The 21,552-nt window shown below is 31.7% G+C and overlaps 1 protein-coding gene across 6 annotated transcripts in view; it reads right to left on the bottom strand.

Annotated features, from left to right (window-relative positions):
- The window catches only part of LOC148599352 (oxysterol-binding protein-related protein 6-like), a 34,875-nt gene that overhangs the window by 11,339 nt on the left and 1,984 nt on the right, over positions 1 to 21,552 (bottom strand). For 2 of the 6 annotated variants that reach the window (XM_088557630.1, XM_088557631.1), the window contains exons 2-12: positions 15,695 to 15,866; positions 14,711 to 14,947; positions 14,038 to 14,091; positions 13,209 to 13,322; positions 10,102 to 10,249; positions 6,811 to 6,936; positions 6,020 to 6,111; positions 5,454 to 5,483; positions 1,432 to 1,717; positions 960 to 1,084; positions 125 to 250 (exon numbers count right to left, since the gene is read on the bottom strand). In XM_088557630.1, coding sequence (XP_088413756.1) covers positions 125 to 250; positions 960 to 1,084; positions 1,432 to 1,717; positions 5,454 to 5,483; positions 6,020 to 6,111; positions 6,811 to 6,936; positions 10,102 to 10,249; positions 13,209 to 13,322; positions 14,038 to 14,091; positions 14,711 to 14,947; positions 15,695 to 15,841 — 1,485 coding nt within the window. In that variant the 5' untranslated portion in view covers positions 15,842 to 15,866. Of the gene's footprint in view, positions 1 to 124; positions 251 to 959; positions 1,085 to 1,431; positions 1,718 to 5,453; positions 5,484 to 6,019; positions 6,112 to 6,810; positions 6,937 to 10,101; positions 10,250 to 13,208; positions 13,323 to 14,037; positions 14,092 to 14,710; positions 14,948 to 15,694; positions 15,867 to 17,267; positions 17,290 to 18,100; positions 18,182 to 21,552 lie in introns of those variants that run through there. The other 4 variants (XM_088557632.1, XM_088557633.1, XM_088557635.1 and 1 more) reach the window with 4 other exon arrangements.

The following is a 21,552-nucleotide window of genomic DNA, read 5'->3' as shown; positions in this document are numbered from 1 at the left end:
TGAGGATATAAATATATAATTATCAAATATGTAAAATAACCAACTTCAGGGCACTTTATGCTTCAAGAGCTGTACAAAAAAATCAAGTCTTACAAATTTGTCATGACATACTGGTTGTACAAACCTTTTCTAGATTATTATTTGGTGATAACAGTGGGGAAGATGGTGGCATCAGCTTTGTTTCAGGGATGGCGGACTCTGAATGTATTTTGGCCAGTTTGTTCCTTAACTCTGCATTTTGTCTTAATGCCTATAATTGAAAGTCAAACGAAGTTTTCAATTATCAATGTTAATATTATTTAAATATTGATGATTCATTAATCTAGAAAAAAATAACAATAAGCCATGAAACACATTCTCACTATTTCAAGATTAAACCTGTACTTCTGAAGCGGTATTAAACATCCCTATAGTTATACAGTGAGTTATAGATATTGATAAGTTCTCACATGATCTTACATTGATATTCAGTCAAATGCACACAGTTTATTCTTATAATTATCCAACAGTAAACTGGAGACAATAAAATCACGTTAACAATATGCCTGTTGACATTGTTAAGACAGCTCACAGTAGAATACCATTTCAAAGTTTAAAGTGATTATTTCTGATGCTGACAGTTTTGATGGAATTGTCATTCTTTAACTTGTTCTGAATTAACAATAAATGTAAGCATTATTCAAGTAGACATCACGTTTCGTCTGTATTTGCTATTTTGTATAGTTTGTACACTGGTCACACATTTCATCATATCTGTTCCTTTTTCTATAATTATACATAAACTCACCTCTATAAGATGTCTATTGAGACTCCTTGAGGAACAATTCCACATCCTACTTTAAGCAATCACAATAATTGTTCTACTAAACTCACCTGTATAAGATGTCTATTGAGACTTGCCGAGGAAGAATTCCACATCCTACTTTAAGCATTTACAATAATTGTTCTACTAAACTCACCTCTATAAGATGTCTATTGAGACTGGCAGAGGAAGAATTCCAATTATTATTATCAACCACGGCCTGTTTAAGTCTGTCCCTCTCTGTACCAATGATGTTCAGCAGCGACTTTAAGTTTCGATGTACTAAAATAAGAACCAAGAAGTATTACTTGGCAATATGAGATGGTCACATATTTTATAAAAATTCATCTCTACTTTTTATTGAAATATATGCAGTCTATTATGTCACAACAGATCACCATAGAAACAGTCAAATTTTTCCCACTTTTTCAATCCTCCTTTATTACTTTTATTGATCCTAAAATCATTAATGGGACAAGCTGGATGCATTCACACCAATGAGAAAGATGACAAAATATCTGGAATTATGACCCACTGCAACAACGAAAAGATATCTCCATCTAAAGTGCATATCTGAGTACAAGCATTTTTTTTATCTAATGAATAGCATTCTAGGGAGAACAACCTACCTTTTTCAGCCTTAGTCACAAATCGTTCTCTAATTTTCAGATCACCAAAGGGATCCTGGCTAAAATTACTGATGAATGAGTCTGTCCCACTGCTATGAGGGGCATCCGACATACTGTTTGGTCGCACCTTCATTGCTTCATACTGTACAAGATTAGGATTGGACGAGCTTGTTCTAATTGAATCCATATCAACCAATGAGGTTTCACTTTTCTTTTCCTTACGTTTTCCACGTAGACTGATACCGCGGCTTTTCTTCTTGAAATCATTTGGTTCACTGTCTATATCCTATAAAATACATAAATCTCTTCAATTTTCTACATGTACAAATACTATTATATAATATGATGACCAGGAGGTTTGTGGGTCTATACAAACATTATGTGAAAATTCCTTCCAAATCTAAATACTTTCAACAGAAAACTACAATGATCTATGTAATAAAATAATAGTAGATGATCAATATTTAATGAGATTATAACAGAATATTGAATGTACAGGTTTTTACTGTCGATGGATATTTTTGCTGGAAAATGGATATTTTTAATATTTGAACTAAAGTCTTTACATAAGATTTTACTAAGTTCTGCCAATTATTATTACTTTGCAAATCTTGAGATAAAATGAAAAAAATATATGAATTAAGGATAGTCTTTGAAATGTGAACCCATGAGCCTCGTTAAATTCTTTTATATGTTTGACATGTAATAGAGATAAAGTCAACACTCTACATCATGTTTTACTACTGTGAACTAATTATTGTTCACTAGTTTTCAGTTTAAATTCTTTCAATGATATCAAATACCAAACCATAAAATGACTAAGTACATTTTCCTTTGACAATGGTATATCCTGAATTAGAAATTGGACAAAACCGTTAAAATTATGGAAAATAAAAAAAAAACCCTGAAAACCATAGGAAATATAAGTAAAATAAAAATACTGTCAAAATGTCATTGCAAATGATTTTTTTAGACAAACATGTGTCAGGATGCAGGTTAAAAAGTTAAGTGGAAGGCAAGAAAATTTTTTTTGGTAGAAGAAAGCTAAACATTTCCCCAAATTTCGGGCATTAAAAATAAAAAAGTATGTAACATCTTTTTTTTACTGAAGTCTACATTGATCACTATATGTATTATCTCTGTTAAAGCGGAGCGGATTATGTTTCAGCGTAAACGGATCCAAATTGGGTTATAGCGTATCAACTAATCAGAAATTGAATACATTCATTATATTTTAATTAAAAATATAAAAAAATGATATATCCATCACTTTTATTAACACTGAGTAAACAGCAACTTTAATTTTCCCGCCGTGTAGTAATTCTAGTAAACAAATTGACTGCCATTTTAAAATCAGCGGCAAGATGCTGTCATTTCATCAATGGGAAATGTTCAGTTATTTTCCAAAATTGAAGACACAGTTATTAAAGCAGGAATTTGACATAAACCCGGCAGACATTAATTTAGTTAATAATTTATTGTCACAAAAACGTTTCAACGTTACAATGTGACTGAAAACGTTGTTTCGGATGTTGACAAACAAAAAGTAGTTCTGTAAAAGGTGGGCGTGGCCTAAATAGCAAGTTAGTTTATACAATTGAAACAATGTTGATTTTTGTCAACAAACCAATCAAATGGCAGGATTCTCATCAAATTAAAATATTTATTCATAACTCCCTATTATTCTATGCAAAATCTTCAAAATGATGGAAAGATAGACAAAACTTTATCCTATTTATTATATATATTTTCTTCATTATTCATTGCTATTTTCACATATATTTAAATTTTGTGAACGGGGTATTGATAATCGTGTTGTGATGTATTGTGACATGTTGTGACGTTTTGGCAGAAGAAAGTTGAGAGTACAAAATTTATCTCACAGTGTGAATTATCAAAATTTTTTACACTGGTAACATTCAGTAAATCACAGCTATCTGTATAATATTGCATTGTTAACTTAAAAATCATTAAAGGTATGCAATCAAGGTCAACCACAATCTAGTGTTATTTAATCCTGTTATATAGAATGTGCTGTAGTGGCGTGGCTGGGTTTGTCTAATACTGGTTTTTATTACAATATACATATTGAAGACAAAACTGTCTAATAAACCTTTAAGTAGCTGTCTTTGTAAGAATCATGCAAAATATGAAAAATGTGATACACCCCAAAAAAGGCTACATATTTTTATTTTTGTAATTAAGTTGTTTTATGGGTCTATATTATGAAATGTGTAATTATTCATTCAAATCTGCCTGCTCTTAGGAGATAATCAACATTGAAAATCCAATAGATTCCATTGTATTTGAGTGTCATTTACAGAGTTATCTCCCTTACTTTTGAATTTATAGTGCATTCTATACAATTTTTATCTATTATGAGCACGGGTTATATGAAAAACCAAATGTTAATTTCTGTTTACTGAAGCATTTTAAACAAGATATCAAAAATAAAAATATGTAAGCTTTCTAACCATGTATCACATTTTGCACGATTCTTAGCTGGAGTACTACTTAAGTACAAAATGTATTAACTACTGACACTAAAAAAATTTATATCACAATTTAGAACTAACAATTTTCCCATCACCTGGAATGGATAGAAAATGGGGTGTCTTTAACAACCTAATTCTCAATTTAATAATGTACTTTTATAGATATTGTGTTCTACAGAAGCATTAGCAAATGAAACAGGTCTGTCAAATTGAGCATTGTGCCCTGTTTCTCTGTAAAATTTAGTACTGAGCTTTTAAGTCCTATAACATGTCTGCCCCGTAACATTGAGCATTGGGCTTTTAAACACTATAATAATTAACACTGAGCTTTTAAACCCTGTAACAATTAGCACTGAGCTTTTCTGCCCTACAACATTGAACTCTTTGATTTTCTGCTCTCTAACACTAAACCCTGAGTTTTTTTACTGAAACAATAAGCACTGGACTTTTCAACCATGTAACAATAAGCACTGAGCTTTTCTGCTCTTTAACATTAAGCACTGGACTTTTCTGCCCTGGAAAATTAAGCACTGAGCTTTTCTACCCAGTAACATTTAGCACTGGGCTTTTCTGCCCTGAAACATTTAGCACTGGGCTTTTCTGTCCTGAAACATTTAGCACTGGGCTTTTCTGTCCTGTAACAATTAGCAATGAGCTTTTCAACTGTAAAATTTAGCACTGGGCTTTTCTGCCCTGTAACAATTAGCACTGAGCTTTTCTGCCCCAAAACATTGTGAACTGTTTGATGTATACAGGTATTTAGATTGGAAATTAATTATGATGGGGAAATACAAATGATGCTTGACGAAATTTGACGGGGAGAATACTGATAAACAGGTCAAGACAGTGGAGGTAAGAATAATTTTATACATTTAAAAATAATGAAATGACGGTCCCTGCATTTTCAATAAAGATTGACCATTTTGCCACAGTAAATCCCATTTAAACATTTAAAAAAGTTCATTTAATGCATGTATTTATAACAACAATCCTGGGTATGAAAAACATGACAAATAGACACAGAGACAAATACATTGACATACATATGCACATAGATCTGGAGTAATATGAGGGTAATGCTAAGGTCCAATGGTAAATCTGTTTGGAGGAAACAAAAATAAACAGCTGCAATAAAGCATATCAAACACCCCTTTTTTGTTATCAACTCACAGTAGCTTACCTTTCTTCCTATTAATTTGTTTCACAAGGGAACATTAATTTGAGTTGTTTTGACATTTATCAAAGAAAGTGGACTGCCAAGTAATAATTGTGCTTTTTTGTGTTAAAAGTTACATGTACATAATTTGTAAATAAAAAAAAAAATTACAATGAAAAAAGTCTTCTTTTATAATGATAATGAACCAAAATATCATTAAAATCCATGCATTGTTTATAAGGCAGACAGACGGATGGACAGTGGTTTACCATCACAGGTAAATCTATAAACCCAGGGCATCCCAGAGCAACAAGGCCAAGATGATTATAAATACACACACCAACAATGTTAATAAAATACAATGCTCTAACCTTTCTGACACTTGGTAAAAATGTTTCATCCTGAAGAATTCCATTAATGACATGTGATGTATTAAAAAATTAAATTCTTTGCCATTGAATATTCTTACATATATATATAGACATTATAACTTCATTATTAAGCTTGAATTTTCAAAAATGATGAGATTTTGAATCTTTTAAAATAATGATTCTTCTAAGCGAGCAAAATTCCTAGAGTCTTTTCCACACATCAAAAACATGACTTACATCATTTACTCAATAGAGTTCTAAAATATTGTTTTAAAGGAAATTAAAGGAGAAATTGGGTGCCTGAATGTTCTAAATAACAGTATAATTCAACATTTTTATTTCAATTTATATATCCACTATATATTTCCAGAACCTGCCATAACTGTCACTTTTAAATGCACTTCAAGTTTTTGCAATCAATCTACTTTTATGCAGTTTCAATTTTATGATTCTTGTATAAAAGTATAAAATGTTTTTGACAAAATATTCACAACAGATTATCAGCTTGGCATATTTTTAATTTGATACTTTTCACATTACTTACTCCCTATAAACATATACTTTACCTCTATAACTGAGTCAGGAGTTGTGGGTATATTCCTCAATTGGTCAAGGTCATCTCTCAACTCGCACAGTAAAGTTTGGGTCTCATTCAAACCTGAAATAGACAAGAAAAACAGTAAAACCTGTCTAATCCAAACAAAACTGTTTAAACCAGACATTTATTTAAAATCCCAAATAAAAATTTTCTGTGTTTTGAAGCTTAATAAACGAAGCACCTGTCCAAAACAAATGGCTTGGTTTAAATAGGTTTCACTGTAATTTGTCCCAGTCAAAACAACTAATGAAGAAGGTAGCATTAGAGACAATAAGCTCATTATTTGATTTTGAATTTTAAAGCCAGCCTGAATTTTTCACCTGGTTCAATTTTTGCCCTTCAAGGGCAATAACTTCTACAAGGATTCATCCTACAACTTTTACCCAACAGAGATTTTTGTCATGTGAGCTAAAAATATAATCCCATTAAACTAGTGTCACAAAGTAATAAAGTTTTCATTATCCTTAAATGAGAGTTAGATAATTCAAAGACTTTATATAACACCTTATAATACCATATTGAATGTGTGGTCCCATATAAAGTTTACGTTTGTGGGACTGGAACTTTTCTATATAAGGTATTGTGTGATAATTTAGTGTTGTGTTTGTCTAAAGTCCTTTTAATTTTTCAAGCATTATTTCATCTGCAGATTTCTCCTCGTATTATTATTTCATCATTTCAATGTTAAAAAATACAGACCATCCCATCTGTCTACCACCAACAGACCAGAAAATATTTCATTTATTTTTACAAACTAACCTTTATCACAATGTTCGAACCCAGCAGAGTCCATCACCCAGGTAGCTACTCTGTTCTGTTGTGTATCTTTCTTGAAGCTGGATGTCCTCATTACATTAGCACTTAACTTGCTTTCAATTGACTTATCTATAAAAATACAAAAAACATTATATACATCATGGAAAATAATAGTTTATTTCATTTTTAGACAAGTTTTGTCGTACTGTGATACCCCCCCCTAACAAAAATCTTACTTCCCATTTACAAATGAATGTAAATATTAATCATGAAACCACAAAAATCTTTAAAAGGTAAAAAAATGTACTTTAAACATACTAATTTTTGTCATGTACACACCATTTTGTGTTTGTTTAAACACACTATAGAAGCATTTGTGTAAACGCACGCTAGGGGCGTTCATTTAAACACATGATAGCTTTCATTTAAACACATGCTGGGAGCGTTCATTTACACAAGATACAAGTGTTCGTTTAAATGCACAATATAAGCGTTCCTTTAAACGCACGATAGAAGTGTTCGTTTATTTTTGTACATTCATTATTTCCTTTTTTTAACTGTTATATATTTTTATATTTTTTGCTTTTATTATTTTTTGTATTTTCATTAGTTCTATTTTCTGTTTTTTCTTTAATAATTTTTTGTGAATATTTCGTTCATCAATTATCTATCATGCATTTAAACGCACGCTATGAGCTATCAACACCCCAATTAGTTACAAAACAATCCTGCAAGTAAGGAAGGAGTTGCTGACAATGCTCGAGACTAAGTTTTGCTGAAAAAGGCCTACAATCAAACACAATTATTTCAACAATTTTAGTGCAAACATAAATTCATGACAGTATGCATATTTCCATGTGGTTATATTAAATTAGACAGATAGACAGAGTGAAACCTATGTACCCCCTAAACTATGTTTACAGGTCTGGATTTGCGACAGATAATATCTGTTTTATCATTATATACATTGTATGTAATAGTCTGTTCATACAATGAAAGTACATTATCATACTGGGTTGTGTACCATGAACCATCAATGTTCATTTCATTGTATTGACCAGATACATATCTTCATACTTCAAAAGGTAGGAATAATTTCATATTATAAAAGGGTCATTGTAATGGTAAACAATAACTTATGGGGGAACCTGATTACATGGTAGAGGGGAGTAAAATACTCAAGGAATAAAGAGGGACCTGATATATTAAGTTAATCATTGCAGAACAAAAAAAATAAAGAGCCTCACAGAGCAAAGAAAAGGGCCAAATCTAGAGTGAGATATGAACAAAAACCTCTCCTTGTTTGTGCTCACTTCTCCCATTTTGTCTTTGTCAGGGAGAAGGTTTTGTCTTTGTCAAGGAGAAGGTTTTGTAATATGTTACATGGATTACACAGACAAAAATGTCAATATTTTTATTTTCTAATAAAATTTACAAATACTTCTCCTTGTCATTGAGGTCTAAATTAGGCCTGGAACAGCATGCTATAAACACAACCATTGGACACTGTTCATTTTGAGCAAACTTTACATTAACAGTAACCTTGTTCATAGATACTTATAATGATGATAAAGGGTGTTAAACCACTATACAAAGCAAAATAACGACATAAAGTGGCAATCATGAAGGCTGACTGAGATTAGTGCATAAAACCTGTTGAAAGACTAACAGACCAAAAAAAAAAAAATATGATGATGACAGTGAAACCTTTTAATGCTCCCGAAGAAACATTAATTGAAACCAACTTTGATAATTTTTGTTCTTATAACTTGCAAAACGTCTTAAAATATTTCTTTTATTGTATTTAGTTTCAGTTCATTCTGCTCCATTTTGTATAGTTTAATTATGTTTTTATAACGATTTGATTCATTTTATCAAATTGATTTGTTTCGATTCTTTCTTTTATCAATTATTTTCGTTTGTTTTGGTTCGTTTTCGTTTCGCAATTTTTATGACCTGAGAATCATGGGTAATATTGATTATGAAATTTTCGTAAACATCTTGCCAACATACTGCAGACTATAAGGCCAACCCTTTCTTGGAAAAGCCATTATTCGATTTGTATTTAATTATTGAAACTGGCAAATATTTTCCGAGACTGGTTTGGCTCTCAATCGCACACATACAAGTATACGCAAATGAAGCTGCCATTATGCTGCTTTTCAGCTCCTGAAAATGAAGGTGCAAACTGGATATTGATGCTTCTTCTTGTAATAAGTATATAGAACCACACTGACCAGAGGTAACCAGTTACATGGGTCAGGGGTTAAATTTTACTTTCGAGAGTGGAAAGGTCCTGGACTCAATGAAAGGTCTACCAGAAGAAAGTGAAAAGTCCTTAATAAGAGTAAAAACTTGAAAGATCAAGGACCTATGTAAATGGTCCTGCTAAAGAAATTGAGTCTCCTGAACCTTGGACCAGCCCAAATTTGAACCCATGGAAGTAGATAACATTGTTTAGGTAGTATTATAATAACTTATTTAAATCTTATTTTGATCAATTCAGTACCAATGTAAGAATAAAACGATCAAAATGGCATTCAGCTAGGATCTAAGAAAGTATTATTTACACAGCACAAGCAAATCAAAATAATTATGTAATAGTTGTTATAACAAAATTATATGTTTTCTAAAATCAACAGAAAACTACAAATACAATTAGATTTTAGCCAAATTCACCTAGATGGCTAGGTTCATAATCCCGAAAGTCAGTCCCTGGAATCTCGAAGTACAAGTTTTAAAAAAGAGATTGGTACACTTATAATCAGTTTGATTAGCAGGATACATATATCTATGGACGACAACCATTACGCCATTATATTAATAAAAATGTGTTTTGGTATAAAAATCCTTTTGACTAATCCACTGTAATCATAATTGTGCAATTTTAAATTACTTCTGAAATGATTCATTTCAATCAGCATTTCATATATTTGAGATCTAGAAGGGTAAAAAAATTTCTTAAGATTTCTAATAAATATGATATCTCAGAAAATAAGTTGGAAGTTGATTGACTCAGTAATTAGAAAAATATATATTGTCCAGCAAGAATGTGATGTACATATCAAATCATTACTAGTTTTTCTGGAATAAATTTTTTCTCAAAAATATGTATTTCATTTTTTTCTGCATCTATTTGTGGTGAGCTGGATAATTCATCATTAATATAGAGATACTTAATGTAAAATAAATTGAAATTATCCTTTACAAATTTGATATTTTTGTCTCTTTGCAATCACATCACACAAATATTAGACAATATTAGACTAATACAGTATTGTTAGGAATCCCTACCAGATGGGAAGACCATTTCTTCACTTGGAGATGTTATACCAGTCAGTTTAGGAGCTTCTTTTGTTCCAAAGGCAATAACATGTTGTCTGTACAGTCTGTGGTGTTTTAATCTCTGAATCCACTCTTCAAATGATCTGTTATCTTTTACCTGTAAAATTGCAATAGTTCATAAAATTACAATATGCAGTATTACAATTACAATACAAAAAACATTACAATTACAACAATGTATTAAAAATACAACACAAAATTTACCTAAAATGTTTGAGAGAAGATGCAAAGAATAGTAAACCCATCTAAAGTTAATTATAGAAAAAACAAAAACAAGGTCAAGAAAGAAGATGGAAATGAATACCATTGAATTTGTGATATGGATATAACAAGAAAAGATATTACAATTAGTGAGACTAAGCTAACAAATGTGTACACATGCTTTTAGGTTTAACTGGGAGTATTCACTGATTCATGTCAGTCAAACGTATGTGTAAAATATTATGGCTGTCAAAACGTATATATTAATATGAAAAAAAAAGATTAAAGCCTCTTATCAATTAAAGTGTTTTTGCCTAAAAAACCTATGTCCAACCCACCCTACACATCACCCCCCTCCCCCATTCCACATGAAAAAGTATTTTAATGATCAGAATTTCCCGGTACGACATACAAAACTATACCTGTTAAAATCCATGAAACAGATTAAGTTGTCAGGTATACGACAATGGAGAATGGAGAATTTCATGGGGCATAAATCCCACAAAATTAAAAGTATCTCATTTCCAGATAATAAGCACAATTAAATATGGTGTCATTCTATCTGCCAAGTTTCACTGGATTCAGTTGAGAAGTTTCAGTGAAATTTCTTTAGCCAGCTGTATATTGATTAGTTTAAATTGGAAAATTTCGTAGTTCAAAGGGACATAACTCTTACAAACACAATTTTATTATCAGAATTTCTTGGTACTGCATACAACTATAAAGTGTGTCCTCACTACCTGAAAAGTTACATGAACTTCTGTTCAGTAGTTTCTGAGGACTTGTGATGACAAAACTTCGACAGACATACAAACAGTGGGTCAAATGGACGGAACAAAAACAAAATGTCAACATAATGAAATGTCACTTAAAGAGACCTTTAAGTTGGTATGATGATTGATTTCCTTTCCAAATCAATTTATTTTGAAACAGAAACAAACCTACAAACGTTACCTACATGTACATGTGGTTCAGAATATACTTAACGAGGTAGACCTAAGGTAAGGGAAACAACTCTTGAAATCAGTGATATGTTTGTATCATATTCAATTTGACCAATGTCTATCAAGCTTTCATTTGAAACAGAATGAAATCAATCAAAGTTACTTTGATGCTTACATGAGACTGATGTAAAATGCTGAATACAAATGTTCCAATGATTTTTTAAGAGTTGTGTCCCTTACCCTAGGTCTACCTCCTTAAGTTGAAAAATAAATAGTACTTAATTGATAAAGTTGATCAGATAGTGAAATAAAGTTTACAAGTTCAACCTCATACTGTGTACCGAAAAAATCAACACAAGTTGACACCAATTTGTACATTTGCATTTAAGCATATCATGATGTACCGGTAGTAATATGCAAATTTTTCCTTCACACATACACATACCTGTAAACATTCACTAGGTCTACCTCACTATAATCTCAAAACCCTACATGTATCTTACAAGCAATACATGTACCTATTTCACTGTAACTAATACCCCTGTCGAGTAGACTGCAAGAAACACAACACAATATATTGTAACGTAAGGTAGCACCAAGACAACAATGTTGTCTTATAAACCACACCAGCCCACCTTTCATACGGCCATGGTATAAACACTTTGCCATATCCTTCAAACATTGAAAATGACATTTATGATGGAACACTAGTCAACTAGTCAACACTGAGACAATTGTTACTTATACAACAATTTTGGAATCGTTGGAAAAAATAATATTTGACATCATTATGAGAGTTTCACAAGAAACCTGGAAACAAGTTATCTAAAGACTGAATTGGCAATTTCTAACATATTCATGAAGACAAGAAACACATAGTACTTGAGATCCTTTTGAAGACAAAAATCATTGACAATCTATCTAATGGAAACGATGGATTCATTCATTTGGCAGATATCAGAACTTAATTGGGATCTTCATCTTGCCCTATCATCAAATTACATCCACTCTAAATCAACTAAGATACGGGATCAAGAGATAAGCAATTTCAACCAAACAGCAATGAAACAACAGGGAAAAATCTACCAAGACCTAAAGCAGCAGAACATGCAGAAGACAGGATTTGACAATGGACAAAAAGTGGTCGATAAATTCATGGACTTATGGACCTCTAGAGCTGTGAACAGTTGCCCGTATACAGACTATGATAAATGATTGTAATTTTAATGATTTGAGAGACTGAAGTTTTCCTTTCTTTCTTGATCTTGTGTTGTAAACTAGTAAAGTACTTTTCTTTTTATTTTACTAGTGGAATGTCAAGGAGACCTCAGGAAACACAACACAAGATATTGTTACGTAAGGTAGCATCAAGACAACAACGTTAGCTTAGAATTAGAACTACAAGTGTACCTTTGTACTTCCATCCAAGGGGACCCATCTCTTATTTATTACTCCTCCTATACCACAGAATGGAATAGAATGAAACTTTCACAGCATCTTTATTACAAGTTCCCATTGTTCAAGTCCTCCTTAAAATTTTGCTCCGAATCAATTTGGGGTTTTCACATAGCAAAACATGGACTTTGTCATTTGTGAATATGGGAATATGGGGGACCCATATGTTTTATGCTACCCTTTAGATGGAAATGAATGAAATTTTCACATATTCTTTATTAAATATTCCCCTAGAGCATTTCCTATTTCAGATTTTGATCCAAATCAATATGGAGGTCAAGTTAGTGAACATCACTTACAGTTTTTTTTGTTTATTTTATCACGAAAAAAGTTATTCATTTAATTACTGAAAGAACTGACCAGGTGCACTGGTAAGGTAATTCTCTTTCAGATAAGGAGATAATAAATGAAATAAATGTAAATTTCATACATCTTCATTAAGAATAAAACTTTTACCTTGACATGGTAGACAATGTCTTCAGCATCAATGTCCATCCTGTGTCTGTGTCTTTTGAAAGCAATCACAGATAGGCCAATGTCAATGACACCATGGAACTTCCCCTTCTGTATCTATAAGACAAATGATATAATTTAAATCATTATTTGACATCTGGTTAATTAAAATACAGCTCATCTGACATATCGTTATAGGGGATTGTGAGTCATGCATAGTCTTTTTTTAACAATACAAAGAGGTGAAAAGGTTCAAAAATTTTCACCGAGGTATAATTAAACTAGATTATCAATATTTAATGTTTATTAATAAAATTATTATATCGTTCATTAGTATTCTGTCATCCACATACTGTAAACAGATTAATTATTTCACGGTTACTAGTTGTAGTAAAGTGGAGTATTCCCAGGTATCAATTTTCACACTTTTAAAGATAATTACCCCGGTATATTTCTAGTTTGCTAATTTTCACAGTTCTGGCACATTAAAACATCCATGGTTTCAAGAAATAATTAGTGTTATATAGTGACACAAACCTTTACTAGATTTTGTATTTTTCATGCTTTTTTCCACAGTGAATTAGCATGAATTAGTACATTTACAACAGCTCATTGTATTAAAAATCAATTTTTCGGGTATAATTTTTCATCCTCATCTATACCACTGCAAAGACAGTGAAATAAAGAACACTACAAAACTAATATATTTACTGTATTTTGTTCATGTTGTAATTATAGACAGTTTAAACAATCATTATGAGCAAGACAAGTCTCATACTTCTGAAAGATTATGATACAAAGATGACTAATATATAATCACACATAGACTTACATCTGCAGGTGACTTGGCATAGAACAGCTTTCCTTTGTCTAGTTGGAAAAACCTCTGCAAAAAAATTGACATTGGTAATTCAGTTCTAGGCCAACAGTCCTTTTTTAATATACAAAAAAGCTTTACGGCCACAACAATTTAATCCATCCAACCATTCCTTTCAAGGTAAGGAATCTTTTGATGCATTAACAGAGCTCCATACACTTTTAATGAAGTTATTTACAATAAACCAGAAATGTCATAGGTTTTGTCCGTAGTTTCTTCCAACATTCCTTTTATAGTTGGGATTCTTGTTATAAAATTAAGCAAGAACTTCTTATATTTAAGTTGTTGTATGAAAACCATGTGTCTATGAATGATTACAATGACACACAGCACCATACCAATATACAACCTCCAATTTGTTCATGGTGGAATAAAAACTAACATTTAGAAATGAAAAGAAGTCCTTTGTAAGAGCAATCTTTGAAAACCATCTATGTATTCCATCCATTTACAATGAACTATTTTTCATGGGGTACTAACTTTCATGGTTTATGTAATTCGGTCAAACCCCAAACTCAAATTCTATTTCAAATGTGAAGTTTCTGATGAAAACTTAGATGCTCTATTGTAACCAATAAACTCAAAGTTCTACAAGCCAATGTAAGACCAAAGACAAACTTCACATTACCTTGTGCCATCCCTTCAGTGGCCATCTTCTTTTCTTCATCATGAAGCCCTGATACATCATTGGTTTGTCATCACAAGATTGTCCATCTTTTAGACCTTCCACTATTTCCCAGTCTTGTCTCCCCTTCCTCCTTTTACGGCTTTTCGCGGCACTAGACTTACTGCTGTTTAAAGGCTCTTTTTTGGCAGAGTTTCCAACATGAGAACTGGAAACTGAATAATCATCATCAGTGTTGTCCTAAAAATATTTAAAATATTTCCAATTGGTATATCAATAATTTAGCATATTGGCAGGGCCTAATCTGGACATTCATGACAAGGAAAAGTTATAGTAATTCTGTTAAAAAATATCAATATTGACATTTTCGTCTATGAGATCTATTACAAAAACTTCTCCCTGTCAAAGACAAATGGGAGAAGTAAGCACAAACAAGAAGTTTTTGCTCATTTCTCCCTCTAGATTAGGCCCAAATCAAACACATTTTTGAAAAAGAACATCCCAATAATGCATACTGTTGTGTTATACACCTGTACATACATGTACATTGTACCTGTTTATGTAGATAAGAATCAAAGCTTGTTTTTGCTTTTACCTACAAAAACAAAAACAACTGTTTCCCAAGTTTCAAAGTGCAATGGGGTAAAACTCCCACATAAAGAATCATCAATTCCTGGTAATGTGTACATCTACATATCATGTCATAACCACCTACTAAGTCTCATGAATGTTAGTGCGGTAGTTTCTGATGAGTTCCCCTAACAAAAGTGTGAGGGACAGACAGACAATAGGACAGGGCAAAAACTATGTCTCCCCACCAAAGGGGAGACATAAATACACATAAATATATTTATGTGTCTAAAAATTAGGGCACCGCAATTTTGGGACATCATCATAATGTAGAAAGATGCATGGGCAAGACAAAGATGCTGGAATTAGACTAAAAATTAAAATGTGTTACAAATTATTTACTGTTCCTTTACTTACAGATTCAGAATCTGTATCACTGTGTCTGAACTGGTGTCTGTTCCCTACTTTTGGTATCTGTTTTTTCTTTCTCTGTGAAGGAGGGGAACCAGTAACAGGTGAGCTCTTCATACTGGAGGACATATTTGGTGTGTCCAGACCAGACATATTGATTACTGTTCAAACATCTTCACTGCAAAGATAAATCTAAACATGTTTACAAATGAAAATGGTATACAATAAGTAAGAAGTATATAGGTAAAATAATTGTTTTCTTTCATACCAAGCTTGACCTTTGGTCTATGAAGTCGGTGGAAAAGTAATGTGATAAATTCCAAAAACAATAAACTTGGCTGAAATAGATTTTTGATCTGTATATACAAAATGTATCACCAAATTAGCTAAATTTTCAAGAAGAAAATATAATATCTGCCAGACAAGGGAAACTGTGGCAAGGAATAACTTAACTCTATTTATACTTTCTTACACACAAATTCTTCCTCCTAGTTGAATTTTCAAGTTAAATATATACAGATCATGTGTACAATATTCAATTTTGTAAATACATCTTATGGCCTAGCTATTAGGATAGGTTTGAATATTTCCTTGATAACTCAAAAGACATGTGAATGGAATTCAATAAACCCTTATACTTCGAAAACTTACAAAATGACATTTGTTATATGGATAGTATATTACTTTTTACATGATAACATAATTACATGGTAAACAGACAACATTTAAAACTTATTCTCTATAAACATTCATTGTGTAATAAAGGTGGACATACCACTTATTTTATGTTTAGTGGTCAATACAGCAGTTTTGAAAATCTGATAAAGTATAGAATTATTGATGCATATTAAACATTGTGATGGTTATACCCTTTTTCACACTCTTGGATCACATGGCTGACACAATGACATGCCTTTATCCCATGGATCACATGGCTAACACAGTGACATCCCTTTATCCCATGGCTGAACATTTATCTTAACCCAACAAGGAATTCTCATTTATCTTGTGAGGTCATCCAGACATTTTGTAAACTGTAATCTTCTCTTATTTCAATGTTTGATAAAGTGTATATTTCATTTTTGTTCATGTACATACATTCATTGTTTATGGCAAAATTTGTATCACATATATGTACCATATCATCCTCAGGCCAGAATCCCTACTGCTTATAATGCTACAGCAGGATGATACAGCATGTGATACACATTTTGTCACGCATTATGTACAATACTCAAAATTGTATTTTGTGTGCATCTATCTTACAATATCACATACCCATAAGTTTGGGAACAGAAAAATATCATTAGTAATATGGACATAATAACCCAAGGGCAATAATATTATAGTAACCAAGGGGTATATTTCACACGGGTTAAGATATCATAAGACACCAGTATTTGATCTTTTGGTGAAAGTCACATAAAAAACTTCAATGAAATTTTGTCAAAAAGTGGCTCTAAAAAAAACTGAAAACTTAATGTAAGTATTAAGTAAACTTCTGATTTAAATTATAACTATATTGATAAATTGTTCAAATTAAATGCAATATACATAATTTAAAAGTCTCTCAGCTTACCTTGTATATGTATACAACTCAATTATAACACATAACAAAGATTGATAATTTCATATCTACATTACATCCACATAAAAGCATTGACGTTCAATAAAATTTGGCAGAAACTGAAATTAAGTAAAAGTTCAATAATGACTTACCGGTAAATGTTTCTGCCAATAAATATACAAATGTGAAATAAAGTATATTATGTACTAGTAAACGACCTACACAGGACCCAGCTTACCAGTAATTATTGAAAAGTTCATAAATTAGGTGTGTTGGTCAGAATTAATCAATGACTGCCTGAACTTTTAATACACCAATACAATATACAATATAGCACTCAATACCGGTAATAGCTAAAACAGATGAAAAACAATTACGTAACTTTTCAACATATAAACACCTACGGCCTACCTTGCACTATAACAGTTCATTATGTTACAAAATAAAGATCTATAAATCTTATAAAATGATAAAAATAATACGCTGTGCATTATTCAATAAAGTATACCTATATTACCTTCAGTATGATAACTAATCCATCTAAGACAATTTACAATGTTGTACAGTGCTGTAGAAGTTAACACACAAGTGTCTGAACCCATAAATCACTAAAGGGGCATTAAATTTAGATTTTGACATTTTTTCAACAAAGTCAACATGAAACGATAATAGGTAACAGTGGGAGTATTACATAAAGCATACATATTGTACCAACAGTTGCAAGGTAAAAGTACAAAATGTACCTTACAGCACTTTGAACACTACTTTCCAAATAAATTATTATCTCATTAATAAAGAAAAGTGGAGCCTGAATCACTTAACTTTCTGAAGAAACAATTGCTTACATATATGCACCAACTCATCCATCCATCAATCTTATGAATATCATACATGTACAAGTATGTGTACAACTTTGTATGTCAGAGTCTATATAAGGACTAGAGGAAGGATGTGTACTATTATTTACACACACTTAAATGTACATGTACATGTATGCATTTACAATATGTGACTGACAAACAGAGTCATACAAACTGTTGTTTCTTTAGCTCCACAGTAAGGGGCCTGGGCCATTTGCCCATTCTGACAGAATATGGCCTGAATTTATATCGTTTGTTAACAAAGACCCCTTTAAATTTTGAGTATCTTTGAAAGAACCTAAATTGGCTCCTCAAAATTTTCTTCCAAACCACTAAGCAAATGATACAAAATAGTCTACCAATTGCAAAATTGTGCATCTCAGAAACAGCCTATAAAACTCAATTAGAAGAATGATCTAATAATACATAATCTGTAGGGTATTAATCAGTAGGGGATCGAGGCGAGGTATAGTGTAATATGCTAAAGAAAACATATTAACAGTTTAAGCATTGATGTCACAGCTGGGACAGGAGCCAGAATAAACTGTATTGGTTAACAGTTATAGGACAATACCATTCAAACAATAATACAACAACTATCTTGTCTCTTGTGTTGGTAATTATCATCTATTATTGATGCTACAGTACAGCATTATATCAGAATTAGGCAAATCTAATACATTCTTTAATTGCAGGTACATGGTTATGAGGCTATTTGATGTCTGATTGTCAGAAACAATTGAGTTCAAAAATATAAATTTGTCAGGTCTTATTCTTCGAAAATATTACTTTTGATAGACTTCCAAATATACATGTATATGAATCAGCATAACATACATGTACATGCTGCAAGCACAGATTTTTTTAGGCCAAGGAAAAAAAAAGATGTTTGTTTAAGGTTACACTGGATGAAAAATAGGGTAGGTAAGTGGGTGAAATAATTTTATTTTTTAAAATCATTTTATATAGACACTTATTAGGGAGGTATTCTCAACTTTAATTATGTTTAACTAAAAAATTATAGTTTAGTGCCATTTCATAAAAGGTAGCAATAAAATGTGCTAGGTTAGACAGAAAAAAATAGGGTAGGCAACCTTAACAGAGATGTTTTTTTTGGCCTTAGTTTTGTTTCCCTAAATGAAAATAAAACACTGTAATCTCAAGTTATAATGTTACATTGGTCTGTGAAGAATACTGACTTTCATCAGTTCGTAATTTACTTTAATTTTCACAGAATTTCTTTTCACAAATATAAACAAGTACTCTATTTTAAAAAGATAGCAAACACATTTTCTGCTTTCTCAGTTCATCTATTTCTTAGAAAACAGTACATTGTATTACCAAATCCCAATTAGACTGCTGTTTCATATCTTAATAAATTATTCAATTGGTTCAACAAGTAAACAATTCATAATTATTCAATGTATGTCATAATGAAAGTCAAAGACTGTTTTTTATTGAAAATAATCCAGACACAAATGTCCCCAAATGAACCTTGAATTTCATGGTTGCTATCCCTTTTATCCAATTAAATGGGAGATTGTAAGATCCATGTGTTATGTAACATACATGTAGTATAAGCATCATGGGTTGCCCCTATCCACTCTGTGTCATGTGATGTCAAAGCAAACTTAATACAGACTGACAGAAAAACATTCCTCTCAAGAAGAAGGCATTAATATGTACATGTAAAAACTTGTCAATTCGTTAATAGAAACTTTCAAAGAACATGTCATGGTGTACATGTAATTCTATTATTTCAAAGCAATACATTGTTGACAAATATCAATCTTTGATTTTTTTCCAGATTATCTTTTGATAGTTACACATAATTTTCCACAACTTTAACAAACAAACAATATTAAGCAACAATATGCAGAAAGTTTTTAAGACTTAAAGCCAAATCACCAAAAACTCATATTGGCCTTGATAACAGAAACAAGAACATTAGAAATGTAAACCAATATTATAATGTAACTAGATTTGATACATTGACAAATTGTTTGGTACAAACAGACTCGTTAATTGGATATTCTACATACAATTTCATGAAAAAGCTATACAATTTGAGGTATCAAAGCAACTGATGTTGGTCGATAACTTGATTACAGTTCTTATTCCTATGACAGATACTTCATCCATTTCAGGATGAGAATGTTAAACAACCTGCTTCATACGAATCCCATCCTCAGAGTCAATTGTGCTACAATGTTGCTATTATCATTATTATTTGTTAACATATTATTTGAAGTGCTTGTATCAGTACCAAACCGACTTAGTGAAGTCACGAGCCAATCGGAAGCTGTTGGTAAAAATCAATAAAGTCTGCTTATGATCTTCCTTCTGATAGGAGAATTCTGCAAGATGGCTATTCACATATATTTCAAAGATTTTGAACTTTGCATAGCCTTGCACATTTTCCTAAAGCATTAAAGGTTATTTATTTTTGTTTACGTGGGTATGATTTATCATAGGAGCCTAACTTAATGCAAAGGTGGTCTTTCCCTTTAATCTATCTTTAAGATTATCTTTAATCTATACTTTCCCCCACCTTAGGTAAATATTATATGGGGTAAAATGAAGAGCAAAGGGTAAAATTCATGGGGGAAATTAATGTTGATTGATTTTAAGTAGAAAATCGATTTCAAAGCCAAACAATACCCTTACATGATCTTTCTACAAACAGAAAATTAGCGTCGATAATGATCATTTTGAAAGGCCAACAATGTTTCAGACGAAAGTTTTGTTATGTGAGTATGCTTATTTTAGTAGCGAGCACCGTGAAGCGTTGTGAGCTCTACGGTTATTACATGTACTATCTAAATTTCCCTTAAGGTTCCCCAATATACTAACAAAGAAAAAGTCATGTCCCAGAAGTAACAAAAAGTGTCTGTCCTTACGGAGAAAACCCATCGCTTCCTTAAACCAAACAAATAAATATACATTGGTTTAGATTACGTTTCAGTAAAAATAAATTCATCTGTTCTGATAGTTTTCGAGTCTTTCTCTACTTTTTTCACAAATTAAAAGAAGTGAATATGATGTTTTTAAAAAGTTCAGGGAAACACATGGATGTATGTACGTGTATCTTCGCTGTTCCACTGTTGCTGTTGTCAAAAACCTGACCCATCTTGGAAAAAAATATAACTCTGATTATACTATTCAAATCGAAGCATAGCTTTTCTAAGATAGAAAAAGCAATCATTTTCTTGTTTGGAATTACCAGCTGTCGTCTGAATTTTGTTTACGTCACATGATATTTGTAAAATATTCCCATCATCCGTGAAGAACTGTAATATTTACGGCACCTGTACAGGTTGATCCTACGGGCCAAAACTGAAAAGGATGTTGCTAGAGATGCCCAAAAGGGATAAAAAATGTAAAGTATTGCGAAGTGCTTTAAAGTTACATGTATCAACCATTTTGAAGGCAAGGGG

Source organism: Perna viridis, chromosome 13 (genome assembly GCF_037379345.1).
Source record: "Perna viridis isolate PV_CMFRI_1.1 ecotype Kerala chromosome 13, ASM3737934v1, whole genome shotgun sequence".
Classification (NCBI taxonomy): Eukaryota; Metazoa; Mollusca; class Bivalvia; order Mytilida; family Mytilidae; genus Perna; species Perna viridis.
This window is presented reverse-complemented; position numbering and strand designations above follow the sequence as displayed.